Genomic DNA, 13,707 nt, shown 5'->3' on the forward strand with positions numbered 1-13,707 from the left:
TATGTTTTTCCACGATAATCATCAGATTTCTCACTATGGCTAAAGATGAGCCATTAATCCATAATCCACACCAATTACATTATCATGAACTCACTCATTTAGAGCTTTTAGTTTGCCTTAAGTACAGACCCGGCGCCAGAACAAATCTAAAGGGAGGGCATATGATTTTCATGGGAGGGCACACAAAACCGTCACGTGCTGCGGGCCTGCGGCACAATATATATCAAACAGCAAGGCCAACGGCATTGCGCAAAGACGCACACTTATCGCAAACATACACAAATAAAGGTCAACGTAGCAACCACTTTGAAACATTGTGTGCGTGGCAGCACAGACACTGGTAAATCACGAGCAAGGCACACTGGTTACGGATGGCAGCTTCCTCATCGCTGCACTCGGAGAGAAATAGTAGAGACGGAGACGTTGAACTGTTTAGCCCGCCTTGGGCATGGTTTATATTCCTATGCACTGCACTCGGACATGCTGTGGAGTGAATCGAGTCACCTCTGAGAGGGAGTTGGTTGACAGCTAAAAAAGCTATAATATCAACGACAGCTGACACGTAATAACGGCTCCGTGCCATCTGATCTGCACCAAAGTTCTAATTTCCTTATTTGTTTCCTCGCGTATCTGTCTCTCTCCACAAACTCTCACATGAAATGTGTTCTTTTGATGCGGCATGCCTTAGCAGTCTTTTATCAGTCTGTAATGCGTGTTTCCAGTCGCAAAAACCTTTGACAGTAAAAGCCGCATCAGATGAAGACGTATTCACTTTAAACTGTCTACAGGGGAATCAAAAGGCTGCGTCTGCTTTTAACAAATCTTCAAGCCATGGTCTGTTGTGTACCATGCAGCGGCAAAAGTGCGCTTCTTTCCTGAAAACAATCTCCCTGGATAACGATCCAGCTTCACCTGGTTGGGTTTATTAACCCCAAGATCATCGCTAACTCAACCCCGGGGTTTGCCGAGGTCAAGCTTGTGACATTAAGGCGTGCTGCTGCAACGGCAGGTGCAGGGTCGCCAGCAGCATCATCGGCTGCAGTTCTTTCATCGCTATTTCGTTTTAATAAATCCTTAGACCTTTTAAGCCAATTTTTGATGTCCATTTTGTAATTCAAACAGAAATGGGAGTCTACAGAATGCACAATAAACAAATCCAGAATAGGCGGCAGAGTGTGACGCTGTGATTGGTCTATATGGGGACGAATCACAAATCACAACAGACACATGCATTTATTTGACGTAGCATGGCGCCTGCGATTTATTTTTTTTGTTCTGACATCACATACATCGTAGCATAAAAGTTCACAGTTTATTTATAATTAAAAAAATAAAATATATATTTTTTTTTATTTTTATAAATAATAAAAAAACGTGTTTATTGGGGGAGGGCAGGAATGTCAAATGGGAGGGCCTGGCCACTGTGAAAAGAGAATTAACCGACCTCCTTGACTCAGGGATTTCCAGCAGCAAGCAACTACCTTGTTGTTTTTAGCTAAAATACAAATGTATTTTCTTCTCCAGTAGGACCAAAGTTAATATATTGTTGAGTATTGTTCTTGGTTGCAACACTGTGGTGTTATGAAAACATTTTGGTGTTTTAAAGGTCCCATGTCATGCTTTTCCGGTTATTACCTGTCCCCTTGTGTGTTATGAAGGTTTTTATGCATGTAAACAGTCTGCAGAGTCACAAACCCTCAAAGTACACCCTGTAGCAAGTACAACTCTAACACAGAAAAGACCTCCCCAGAACGCCTCGTTGGAGATCTCTCATTTACTTCCTGGGTATCGCTACGTTGGGATACCCAGTAGCCACGCCCAGAGCTATGGCCGCACCCTCTGCCAGCCTTTCACGAAACAAAGCTTCCCAAACCTTTCAGCGATTCATGCCGGATATGTACAGCGTAGGGCACTGAAGAACGATGCTGTTCCTACTTTGTTTGGACCAGCGGGAGATTCGGGTACGGTGTATTTATGATGTTTAAAACAAACAAGGTATCTACCACGACTGTTTAAATGGGTAAACGTTTTTCGGACCGCTAAGTTGGGATCGCGGAGAAATGCTCTCCGCAGACCCATGCTCACAGCGTTCTAAACCTTTTTCTTACTCAATATCAAGCCACACTTATTGTTTTTACTTCGGCTGTGAGTGTTTGTGTGTGCTCAGGATGAGTTTCGCTTGTTCTTGCTGTATCGCCGACCCGGAAGCCTGTCCGCTCCTCGCAGCAGCTCCTCACTGCTCGTGAGGGTCACGCTGCACGTCACTTGACCAATCAGAGCACACTGGGCTCACAGGGAGGGGGGGCAGGAGCTCCAACAAGCCGTTTAGGACAGAGTGAATACACATACTTTACAGAGATGCTGTATGAGAAACCAATGTGATTTTGGAAAATTGCACAGTATAAATCTATTTTAGTAGACCTCAACAATAGAATTATGATCAGTAGAAATGGCCATGACATGGGACCTTTAACAGAGCACGGTACAGTAGGGCGTGGTCCACTCGTGGGCCTCAGAGGTACTTCTAAATAGTTGAGAATAAATAACTATTTTGGGTAATTTACGATGCTAGTTATTTCTAGGCCAGAGTACTCAAGGATTTCAATAAAAGTGAAAAATGAAAATTCATAATTTCAATAAGCTATAACGTTTTACGATCACACCACCAGGTAGAGAAAAGCGTGTTAAGCGAGTTAGCAAGCTAACATTATTTAGTCACACAAAAAGTGACATTTTTATCTGAACACATTTATTTGGATTCATAACGGCGTAATACATGTACAACCCAGTTTATTTCTTGCCATTCTTTTGTTGTATTACGTTTTTTACTCAAATATTTGGAAATATGGTCCTCGCAATTATAGTAACAAAAGGTTGACAAACTGGCTTATCCTTACCAAAAAATAAAAACCGTTGAACTTCTCCCTCAGCTCATCTGTGAAGGGGGTAAGCCAATAAGGCAGAATGCCGGCACATGAACGCATGTTGATCTGACACAGATCCAGTGCTACAACTATGTGATTTGGGCATTTTGTTTGCATTATGACATTGGCAATAAAGACTTACCTGAACAAGGATCATGTTCAGCTTTCCAATGTACACCTTTTCTTTCTGAAAAATACAAATAAACATGGGATAATTAAATAATGTCCTACGATCTCATTTTTACATCACAATTGCTCCATGATGTCATCACAGCATTTAACAATTTATCAGATGTTAAAATGTAATACAGTCAAAAATCAGAGATGCATTTAAAAAAGGTGGTAAGGATAAAAGACAACAACGTGATTAAAAGTCAAACGTTTTATTTTGAAGTTCAAAAGTAGATATATCATGTTACCACTTGGGCTTTATGTGCTTTCTCAGCATGAAGTTAGTAATACAAAATAAAAGCCAGGTGTTGGTGTGTCAGGATGAGGCTTTTTTTCAAACCTTGCCTACATCAAACCTGACCCTTATTCACTAAACTAAGCTGTAGTTAAAAGCAAACGTGTATTCATCCACTATATCTCTTTTAAATTCCAGTTTAGTTTCGGTTTCACTTTCTTCTGTTTTTTACATTCCTGAGTAGTTTGACAACAATTTTGAATAGCTATTTATTTGTCTTTAATCTAAGGCACTTATAGGAAAAATATTGATTTATTACAACACAACTTAGGTTAGGTAAGGTTTTGAAACTCCCTACACACATTACCCAACATGCTTCCTGCTCCCCATGTGATGATCATACAGTTTGCTCAGAAAGCTCTCATGTGAGAGATGCATGCTTTCAGGTGGGCTGCTCATTAATGAGTGACCGTAATCCAGAAGAAGGGATACACTTTTTAAACCCAATCAGTGCTTTTCACTTGAGTTGATTCACACAGCTGCAGAGCATTTATGTTTAGAACAGCAGAGAGCCACATGCTGCGAGGTTAGTGTCAGTGTAGGTTAAACACTTCCTAAAAGAATACTTGACCAAAATGTTCTCATTTATTTAGTCGTTTGCTCACTACATCGCAAAGAAATGTATTTCACCACAACTTTACTATTTAAAAAAGATGCAATATTATGCTTATTTTCAGGTTCATATTTGTATTGTGTGTCTCTACTGTGACATGTCTCCATGCTTTAATGTTCAAAAAGCTCTTTATTTTCCTCATACTGCCTGAGCTGCAGCACCTCTTTTCACCCTCTGTCTGAAACCAGAGCCCAGTCTGCTCTGATTGGTTAGCTGGCCGGCTCTGTTGTGATTGGTCAACAACTTTTTGATTTTTTTGTTAAACCTTTTACTTTAATTCACCAATACTTTTCTGTTTGTTTTGGCTTACCCTAGAGACATTTTCATTTCAAAGTTGTAATTAAGTTCCATACTAATTTAGAACCCATTTTACCCCAAAAAAAGGTTTAATTTGAATTCTAAAAAGGTACTCACCTCCACATTTGATGCATCTGATGAAGTCTTGATAATGAGACCAACAACATACTTTTTTATACCTGGCAAACACACAAAGATACCAGAAGAACACTGTGAGTAGGCACCAATGAAATGTGCAAATCCAAACACATCCTGACATGACAATGAGCCTGCAGCATGTAACTGAACACAGTCTGCAGTTCATAACTATGGAATTTGGCCAATCTTGTTCCAGTACATTTGCATTGTTGTCCTTCATTTACAAAGTGGTAAACATATGGTAGATGTGGGCTGCAACTGCCACTGAACTTCTATAGGGCAACTGCTTTCCCCAGAGATTTCTATAGACATTAAAGACTGTCAATGTGAGCAGAGCATCTTCAAAACATGTGTTTTCAGCTCCCTCGCATTTGTTACTGGTATCTGTGTTCTGAAAGTGATGTGCTGGGGTGTAGTGAGCGGAGCCGAAAACAAAGCAATACTCTGACACAAGGGGGAAAAGACATACTTGCCGGACGCCCTGCACTGGGTTTGCCACAAAATTCAGGCATCTACGGTCAGAAGTAGGGAAGTCTTCGGTCAATGGGAAAAAACGAATTTTGAGCAAAAGGCAGAATCAAATGATTTGCACATGATTATCAAATTAATTGTATTGTTTGTTTTGTAAACTATTTTAAGACAATTTTGTGTCATCCCATTCTGTGTTTAGATTATTATTGTACAAGCAGCAGGTGTGACAAGGGACAGTACATTTTGTTTTAAAGATGTTTAGATATGTTACATTTGCAATTAGACAACAATTAAAGTGTAAACATGTTTAAAAGTAGAAATGTTCTGGTAAACAATTTCCCATATGTGATCTTTATTAATGAAAAATCCCCATCCAACTAAGGTATAAGATAAGCATCTGCTAGAGGTAGTTTGAAAAAAGACATTGCTTTTAAATCCGCCTCTCTTACTCCTACAGGTGCATTAAGACAACAACAAAAACATATACCATTCATTTGAAAGATACTGTCACATAGAAATTGTATACATGGGGGTTTTAGCATTTTAAAGCAACGTAAGCGAGCACAGTTAGCTTTAACTGTTAAAGATGCCTCTTCAGAAAGCTTTCAAAATCAGTGTTTGGGTGTTTTGGTGGTTTCCTCTCTAAAGCAGCTGCTACAGAATCAATCCCTGCTTGCAGTGGCCAGTGAGATCCGGTCAAGCAGAAAACAAACCAGCATGCTTAGTGGGGGAACTCTCCTCGACTTGGAAACGGCACGTCACCACATTTAAAAAGGCACCGGCATTGACAGAATTAAAACGTCTTGTGAGAAAGAAGGGGAAAAAGCAGCTTTTACCTTCACACTGATTCCTGGGAAGAATCTTCCATCTTGTTTTGATAACCGTTTCCAGAATCTGAAGAGCATAGTACTGTAACATGCAAGGAGGGAGAAGCATTAGAATAAAGCGATTATATCAACACTCAACAACAAGCACTGTATCATTTTATAATACTAACCAAACACAGTATGAAGTGGACCAGCCTGTAATAACTTGCATTCTAGATTAAATTGGACTGAAACACATCATGCAGATTTTGTAGTGCGCAGAACATTCACTTTGTCTTTTTTAAATCTCTGCAAGCAGCATTAAGCTGGAACACTGCAGAAGTCCTGCTGTTTCTCCCAGCATCACACCAGACAGCAAAAGACAGCAGAAAAATACAACAATCCATTAAGCAGCTTTGGTTCTGTTTGCTCCTGGGGGGAGTTCAATGGTGTAAAAGACATAACAAGGTCTATTTTCAATTTGACTGAGCCTACAAACATTATGTAGGGTTGGGCATCGACAAGTGTTTTTTTGGCGTAATATAGTCAAGGTCAACCATATGATGTGTAGATTAAAGTGTATAATGAATGCATGTTTGACTACACAAAACAAAGATACTTTATCTCGACCTCCTGGATTGTATTTTATTATCTTACAGGTACCTGAAATAACACGTGTTCACAAAAACATCATGCAGTGTTTAAAAAAACAAAAAAAACAGGGTTTTTTTGTTGCGTGAACACAGTTGACGAACATAGGATTTGAACAGATTGCTTTATTTGTAGTCATACTGCCCAAAAACTACTGTAAAACAGGGATTATGATATTAATAAAATAAATCTACCTCATGTTTGTTACTAAAACAAACACAAACTATTGTAATAATAATAACTATAATAATACATGTAATAATACAAATAATTTTAAATATCTAAATAAATAATGACTTTTTGTTGCAGCTTAAATCTGCTAAAAAAATAAAAAGGGTGTTTCTCCATCACATTTTATTATATTTTATTACTCCTATAGCATGCCAAGAATCTGAACAAGCTTTTAAAGGTAGGGTAGGTAAGAATGGAGAAACCGGCTCGAGTGCGCTAGAATTTGAAAGTACACAGCCGAAAAAAATCTGCCCTTTCTGTCAGACTTCCTTACAGAGCCCCTCCTCCAACACACACAAACGCGCACATGACCAATGAGAGCACGAGATAAGTTTGTGCACAGATGGAAGGCTGACAGGCAGGTAGGCCATCCAGTTATTTTAGCCGGGCCGGCTCACATGATTGGTCGTGCTCTTTACAGTACTACGGCTTCCACAGATTTTTATATATTTATTGTCAAAGCATTTAATTTATTCATTGCTATCGGGATGTTAAAAGCATTCCATGGAATACAACAAAAAGTGTTTCTGAAGTGAATTACCTACCCCACCTTTAAGAACAACAATCGATGAGCAGAATTCAAACCGAAAAATGATCTCAGCGATACCCAACCCTAAAATGTGTGATTTAATTTCCCCAATGCTAAAATATAGATTATGATTCAAGTCTGAGGCAAGCCTAAATTAGATCCCTTTAACTGGTGTGTCATAAGGAACAGCAAGACCAACCACAGGTTATGCCTCGGATTCATTTTTGCTTTACAGAGAAGTATGAAGAATTAAAAAAGAAAACATTTTTATTTATAGTTAGTTTCTGGTCTAGCGGTACTTCAACTGACTGTTTCAACTGTAGGGATCATCGTTTGAGGAGTACAATGATTAAAAAAAATAAAATGACATGTAGTATAGGATGTTATTAGAGAGGGATTACAGAGCTTTTTTACAGACAATGGGTGCTGGAAGATTAAAGGTGAAATCTCATTTTCAGGCGCACTGACTGTGACCGGTGTCACTCGAAAGTGCTGCATACATTTGGTTCCACCTTTAACTGCCACGCTTTGCACAAACCACCACAAGAGGTAAGAGAAGAGACATGTTATCAGCAGGGAACTGTCAAATACTTAGCGACTTTTTAGCGGGCAAAGCACATTACAAAAGGGTCTTGGCTGAAGAACTGTGGGGAGAAGAGGAAGAGGATGTGCTGTAGAAGGAGAGAAGGGGGGGGAGGGAACAGAGCCATGATCCCTACAGGTGAAAGGTAGCCATCAACACATTGTCTGTCTATGGAGCCTACTGACTGCAGCCTGCACCCTCCCTCTGTCCAATGAAACAGATGCAATAGAAACGGATGAACAGAATTCAGTCAAAGGGAATTTAAAAAAGGGTAGACCTTGTGGAGGCCTGCCGTCAAAGCCTAGCTGTGTCATGATGCACAGGATGACACACCCCTTTTCTTCCTATTACAAGCCATAAACATAATGGAACATTGTGATTAATATCAAATAGTCACAGCTTGAATTCATTACATTGTTTTTGTTCAAAATAAATCATAACTATTGTAGATACAAAATAGAATCGGAATTACGCACTTTTAAAATGAACGAAACAAGATAAATGCAGAATTCAAGAGGTGGTTACCGTTTGTTTCCTCTTATTCTCTAATGCCCTTATTTCTTGGCAAATTACAAATGTAGAACTAGAAACAGTACTGTTATACTGTTATAAATCAACTTAGACATTAGTAATGGATGTCAGTGTTAAAGGCACAATTACAGGCAAGCAAAAATGACAAAAAGGCAAATTTCACGCATGTACTTTGAGGAAGTCTTGAATGCATTGCACTTTATTTCACACTCAGAACCTAAATTCCCTTAACACTACATTACCATTTCCTTTATTTTCATTAGATTTAAGGAAGAGGCTTGATTTTCTTTAAATATCAGTCCATTTTGTTTTTAAATGCTATTGTGAATCCCTGAATGTGTCTGAATAACAAATCACTGGGCTCACCGTGTAGGCAGTTTGCTTCATGTGCTGTGTCAGTGCAACACAAACCCGAGAACGTCAAATGACAGATGAAAGGGATCTTAATGACAATAGCTTAATTGCGCCTATTCATTTGGAAAATCAAATATATTTTAACTGAAAATAATATATAGATTTCAATCTGTGTAGATGTTTTTTTATCTCAAGTTAGTCTAACTGCCAGAGCTGATGAGAGCCCATGACCTTGACGATGTGCTGTTCACTCAAACTAAACATTATGGCCTGCAGCTCTATCTTCGCAGATCTGTTACTTTTCTTTTTCCCCACTTATCTAATGAATCAGATTGTAAACACGAGGGCGTTACAGTATCAGCCTGCACATCATCTGATCCCTGGCCATGCAGATAAACTCATATGTCTACAGTACCTAGCAAGAGTATAGGGCAACATTAAAAGCCTTTTTCACTTCTATAAAACGGGGTTTGAATTGTCTTGCATTTTAAGTCTCGAATGCATAAGGCATGCAAATGATATAGTAGTATGTATGTAAGCAAGTTTATTGTGTAATGTCTTTCTGATGAATATCCAAAAAATTGCTTCAATTTACACCCCTACTTGAGTGTGCAGTGAAATATAGACCAGTGTCCATAAAGGATACTGGTACCAAAATAGATATAGCTGATATAATCGAATGGTTAAGAGAAATTGGTCAAATAACAGTGGGCTCATTCCCGTTCAGACCCAACAGGGCACAGTTGTAAAAGGTTTATTTCATGTTGTAGTGTATTGTATTACAACAGGGTCAGTTCAAAAGGACAATTAACAATTGTTCCTCTGGTAGGTTCAGATCCAACAGAATTCCTTTTATGAGAAGGACAGAGGTCCTGCATAGCTCAAGAGCTAGGGCATGGTGCCAATAGTATTCCACTTCTGCTGGGGGCCATGTGCACCCACAATATGCACTCACACAGTGCATAGGGCTGCTTTCATTACAAAGATCCACAAAAAGCATATTCTACGTAATTTAAAAGAATATGGTTAGAAAAAAACACTGTGGCCTAGTGTTGTGTTTTCTTTTCATTTTACAGAAGGTATTTGTAATACTATACACTTCCTCAAAGCACAGGTTAGTGTCTTTTCACCAAGGTTTTTTTTTGGAATGGAGCTTACTTTGGTGTTCATGTTCTGGGAGAACTCGAGGATGGTGTCCACTCTGGTCCAGGCATCCGGATGCTCTTTTAGGTGTGTCAACACTTCTTGTGCCATTCTTTGCTGTAATACAAATACGAATGACACTTTAGATGCATGATCAAGGTTCCATGAAGAAACCTTCCAATGTTTTTGAGGGCGCTATCAAAAGCCGATATATAATACATTTTATTCTAACTTAGGTGCAGCTTAGCTCCTGGTGCGGTTCAAAGAAGACAGATTTTAACGCATTAATCATCATCATTGCTTGCCAAAGGTGTTCTCAAACCGCTTACAAGAAAACCCTAGTGCAATTTGATTGCAGTGAGAACATAATCCAAGCCTATTGCAGAAAACGAACCAAACTGCAAGGTATTATGGACTGCCTGTGCATGCATTTGTTGAGATGGAGACAGGTGAACGACAGGATAAAAACAATTGGGCGAGGACTGACTTAGACTACTGCACAGGTTCAATGTTTGCTCGATATCTGGGCCAAATAGGACATGGTTTGGTTGGAACACCAAACAGGATCACTGCCAGTATCACCAAACTTATCTGTGGCCCGTCCTTCTCCATGTTGCACGCTTGTTGATTTGCTTGTTTACATAGTCAAATTGTTGACCAATAATAAAAACTTCTGTGATTATTCATACATATGCTCCTTTGAACGGTACACTCAGAATGCATTTCTTTTCTTTGGTCTGCTTTTATTTCTACATTATTAAACACCCAGACTAAATGGAAAACGAACCAAAAGTATCGATTTCATTCTGATTCAAATTAGCAAAGCTGACTATGCTTGTGCAAGCGCCCCTAGAAAACAGAACAGACGTTTCTAGACTTGTCTGTGCTGCAACCATCATGTGAACAGAACAAAAAAGGGAGAATTAACATGGGTTGTGTTTTAGGTCAGGTGTGGGTTAAGAGCCAACTTGCAACAGAGAACAAAATCAACCACTTGTGCTTTCATTTAAAACATTATTATACATTTGAAAAGTACACACCAACATTATTTGTGTCAGATGGTTTATAAGGCAAATGTATATGCTTCACAACATACCTGTGGTCCCACCCCATGATGTATACAGTTCACCACGTTATCCAGCAGGTTGATATCCAATTTCTGGTTGAAGTCCAGCAGCTGCTGTGCTGCATGGTCTGCTAACATTGTCATAATTGCTGGCATAGAGCTCTGCAACAGGGACAGCAGAGGGAGGGGTCATGAGTGCACAGAACACATTCAACAGGCAAAGTCATGTGAACCATGTGTTTAGAAACAATTCCAAACAGCTGACTAACAAACATATATCTCGATAGACCCAACAGTGAGCTGTCACATTAAGAAGTTTAGCACATGGTGTCACAAGTCTGTCGCTTATAAAAAAGTATGATCAGCAAAGAAATGTTTTGTCAGTTTTTATGTTGGACTGAGTTAAGAGGAAAAAAACTGCAATTTGACAAAAAAATGTGTGGACACTTGTTGGACTCTGTTCTACCCCAGGAGTATGGACTCAAGCTACAAACACACATTAACTTAATTAATCCACCCAGTGGGTGGTAATACTAGTCTGATACTGGAAGAATGAAAACTTCAAGTCATTTTATTAGTGATAAAAAAGCTTTTACCAGACTGGCAAAACACTATCTTGCCAAAAACAGGTTAATATTAAGTTGTAAATGTTTCAGTACACCATTCTCAAAATCAAAAGTCAATTGCAGTCCTTTGATGGTATATTTAAACTTAGTAAATAAGCAGGCAGTGGCTGTTTAATGCTCCTACTGTGCTCCACTAATCAGGAACTGTTTTCTACGACAGTATTAAGAAGGTTAACCGAGCCACGTGCCGGATATACTTGGCGACGTCACGTTGTTTACATCTGTAAGTGACGGAGTTCACTCCTCCAAACACCAACACAAGAGGCAGGCAGTCTAGGTTCTAAATTAATAATGGATGCATCTTACAACTATATTGACAGTTACCAACGTTACATATAACACGACCAACGTAAACAGCGTGCAGGCGGCACAAACACAGGAAATGCTAACAATACTAGCCTTTACGCTTTAATTCTAGCTGTAAACTGAGTGTCGCACACACAGTTCACGTGTGGTACTTCACTGCTGACTACAGCCACTCCCACTTAGGATACCAGAGACGGAGGGCGCCCATACATCATTCTATCATTCAACAACACTGTTTGGGGAAGTTGACGCTTTGTTTCGCGGCAGCACTACAGGAAGACCACCAACGGTTTGTCCCAATAGTTACATTCTCCCACACTTTACATTGCACTGAGTTAACATTGGCTGAAGCTAAGTACCTAGCGACATCAACTTGACATCCGCTCACATCACAGATACACGAGTGATGCTGCTGTGGTGGGAGAGGCACAGATTTAATGTTACAGCGTTTTATTCATCTGCATTGTCGCACGAAGCCTTGCAAGATGCAGCATTGGTTAGTAATGCATTTAGTAAGGTTAAGTTGCAGTACTTTCTCTGACAGGCAACGTTAGCTAATCCTTATAAAGTGGTAAATGCTAGCTAGCAGGCAGTCGATGGCTATTTGCTTATCCCATTGATGCTATTGCATTACGAATTAGCGTGTATTTTCAGCAGCATTATGACAGGCTACTCAAACCATAAGATAACACAACTTTATACCAACACCACAATGCATTTTATTACTTATAAAGGTAAAGCCAAAAACGTTAATCACGGCATGGCAGGTTTGCACTTCATCCCAGTTACCTACCTAAAGTCCAAGGCTCTGACTGAAAAGAGTGGTGTTTGCCAAAGAAGCTACAAGATATAGTGAGTACTTCAGTATCACTGTTGATTAGAAAATATTTCCTATTTCTGCAGCGTTGACTATCTCCAGCTCCAGCAGTGAGTGATATCTGGCTGGTAAGGACCACTGATGTGGATTTCAAAACTACTATTACGGCGAACTCAGCAATATGTTCCTCCGATACATTTTACGAAACAAAGTAAACCTTGATTCACTAGTTAATTCGTTACTCTTATAATTTTCCAGCGGGGCGGTGTAGAGGTTGTGTGCCTGCGCCTCCTATCCTCTCTCAAGCAACTAACTCTCAACCGGTTGAAACCGGTTCAGACTGGGAGATTCCATCTCGGTTTAGTTTTCAGCCGATGGCGCCGCGTAAAGTTTGGACTGGGGTTACGCCCACATCATGTGGTGATTGGCTGCTGCTTTGGTGGAGACTTCCTTATTGGTGCCCTATTGGATGATTTAGCTGTCAGTTTATTTCAATTCGCTCAAGCGCCCACGCGACTACTCCGCCCGTAGAGAAAAAGAGGGCAGACTCCCATGCAGAATGGACTTGTACATGTCTCCGCTTATCGGAATAACGAATAAGTAAGCGACCACTGTTTATTGCTTCTCCTGAGGGTCAAGTTGTATTACCTTCATTCATGTAAACGCTACACCGCATTGGTGCACTTGTATTTAATACGAGGCGTAAAACGAGTGTAATTTGATCATTTTATCCTCTTGTGGTGGTTGTATTTCTTTTAAATGCTATTTATCCTGAAACGAAAGTGGCTATCTTATGCAGGAGCAGTGTTAAATGTGATAAACCGCAAGTACCATTCAGTTGCCTGTTGCTTGTAAGCTGGTAATTTTCCACCAGCCACGAGTGGGAGTGGTTACACGATCATGAACGCACGGGGTTAGAAAAACGACCTGGAGGAGAATTTGTTCCACGAAATGACAACAGTACCAAAGTGAACGGTGTAATACATAAATATGAAGTGTCAGTAGCAGTAAAGACCAGAACTGTAATAGCATTGGCTATATTTTGCAAATTAAGAGCCGTATACAGCATGCACCGCTGTCAGTTGAGGATGCAAACATGACAGCGTTTTTTCTCCTTTGTGGTCACGTGTTCCAGCGCGCTACTTGATGGAAAAA

At 39.8% G+C, this 13,707-nt stretch overlaps 1 protein-coding gene across 2 annotated transcripts in view; it reads right to left on the reverse strand.

Moving 5' to 3' along the window:
* xpo1b (exportin 1 (CRM1 homolog, yeast) b) overlaps window positions 1–12,901 on the reverse strand; it is a 36,245-nt gene extending 23,344 nt beyond the window's left edge. The window contains exons 1-6 of one of the 2 annotated variants that reach the window (XM_034225055.1): window positions 12,795–12,901; window positions 10,834–10,965; window positions 9,753–9,854; window positions 5,746–5,818; window positions 4,418–4,479; window positions 3,067–3,111 (exon numbers count right to left, since the gene is read on the reverse strand). In XM_034225055.1, the coding sequence (XP_034080946.1) occupies window positions 3,067–3,111; window positions 4,418–4,479; window positions 5,746–5,818; window positions 9,753–9,854; window positions 10,834–10,959 (408 nt within the window). In that variant the 5' untranslated portion in view covers window positions 10,960–10,965; window positions 12,795–12,901. Of the gene's footprint in view, window positions 1–3,066; window positions 3,112–4,417; window positions 4,480–5,745; window positions 5,819–9,752; window positions 9,855–10,833; window positions 10,966–12,528 lie in introns of both variants that reach the window. The other variant, XM_034225047.1, reaches the window with a different exon arrangement.
* Window positions 12,902–13,707: the final 806 nt, after the last annotated feature.

Source organism: Gymnodraco acuticeps, unplaced genomic scaffold, assembly GCF_902827175.1.
Source record: "Gymnodraco acuticeps unplaced genomic scaffold, fGymAcu1.1, whole genome shotgun sequence".
Taxonomy (NCBI): domain Eukaryota; kingdom Metazoa; phylum Chordata; class Actinopteri; order Perciformes; family Bathydraconidae; genus Gymnodraco; species Gymnodraco acuticeps.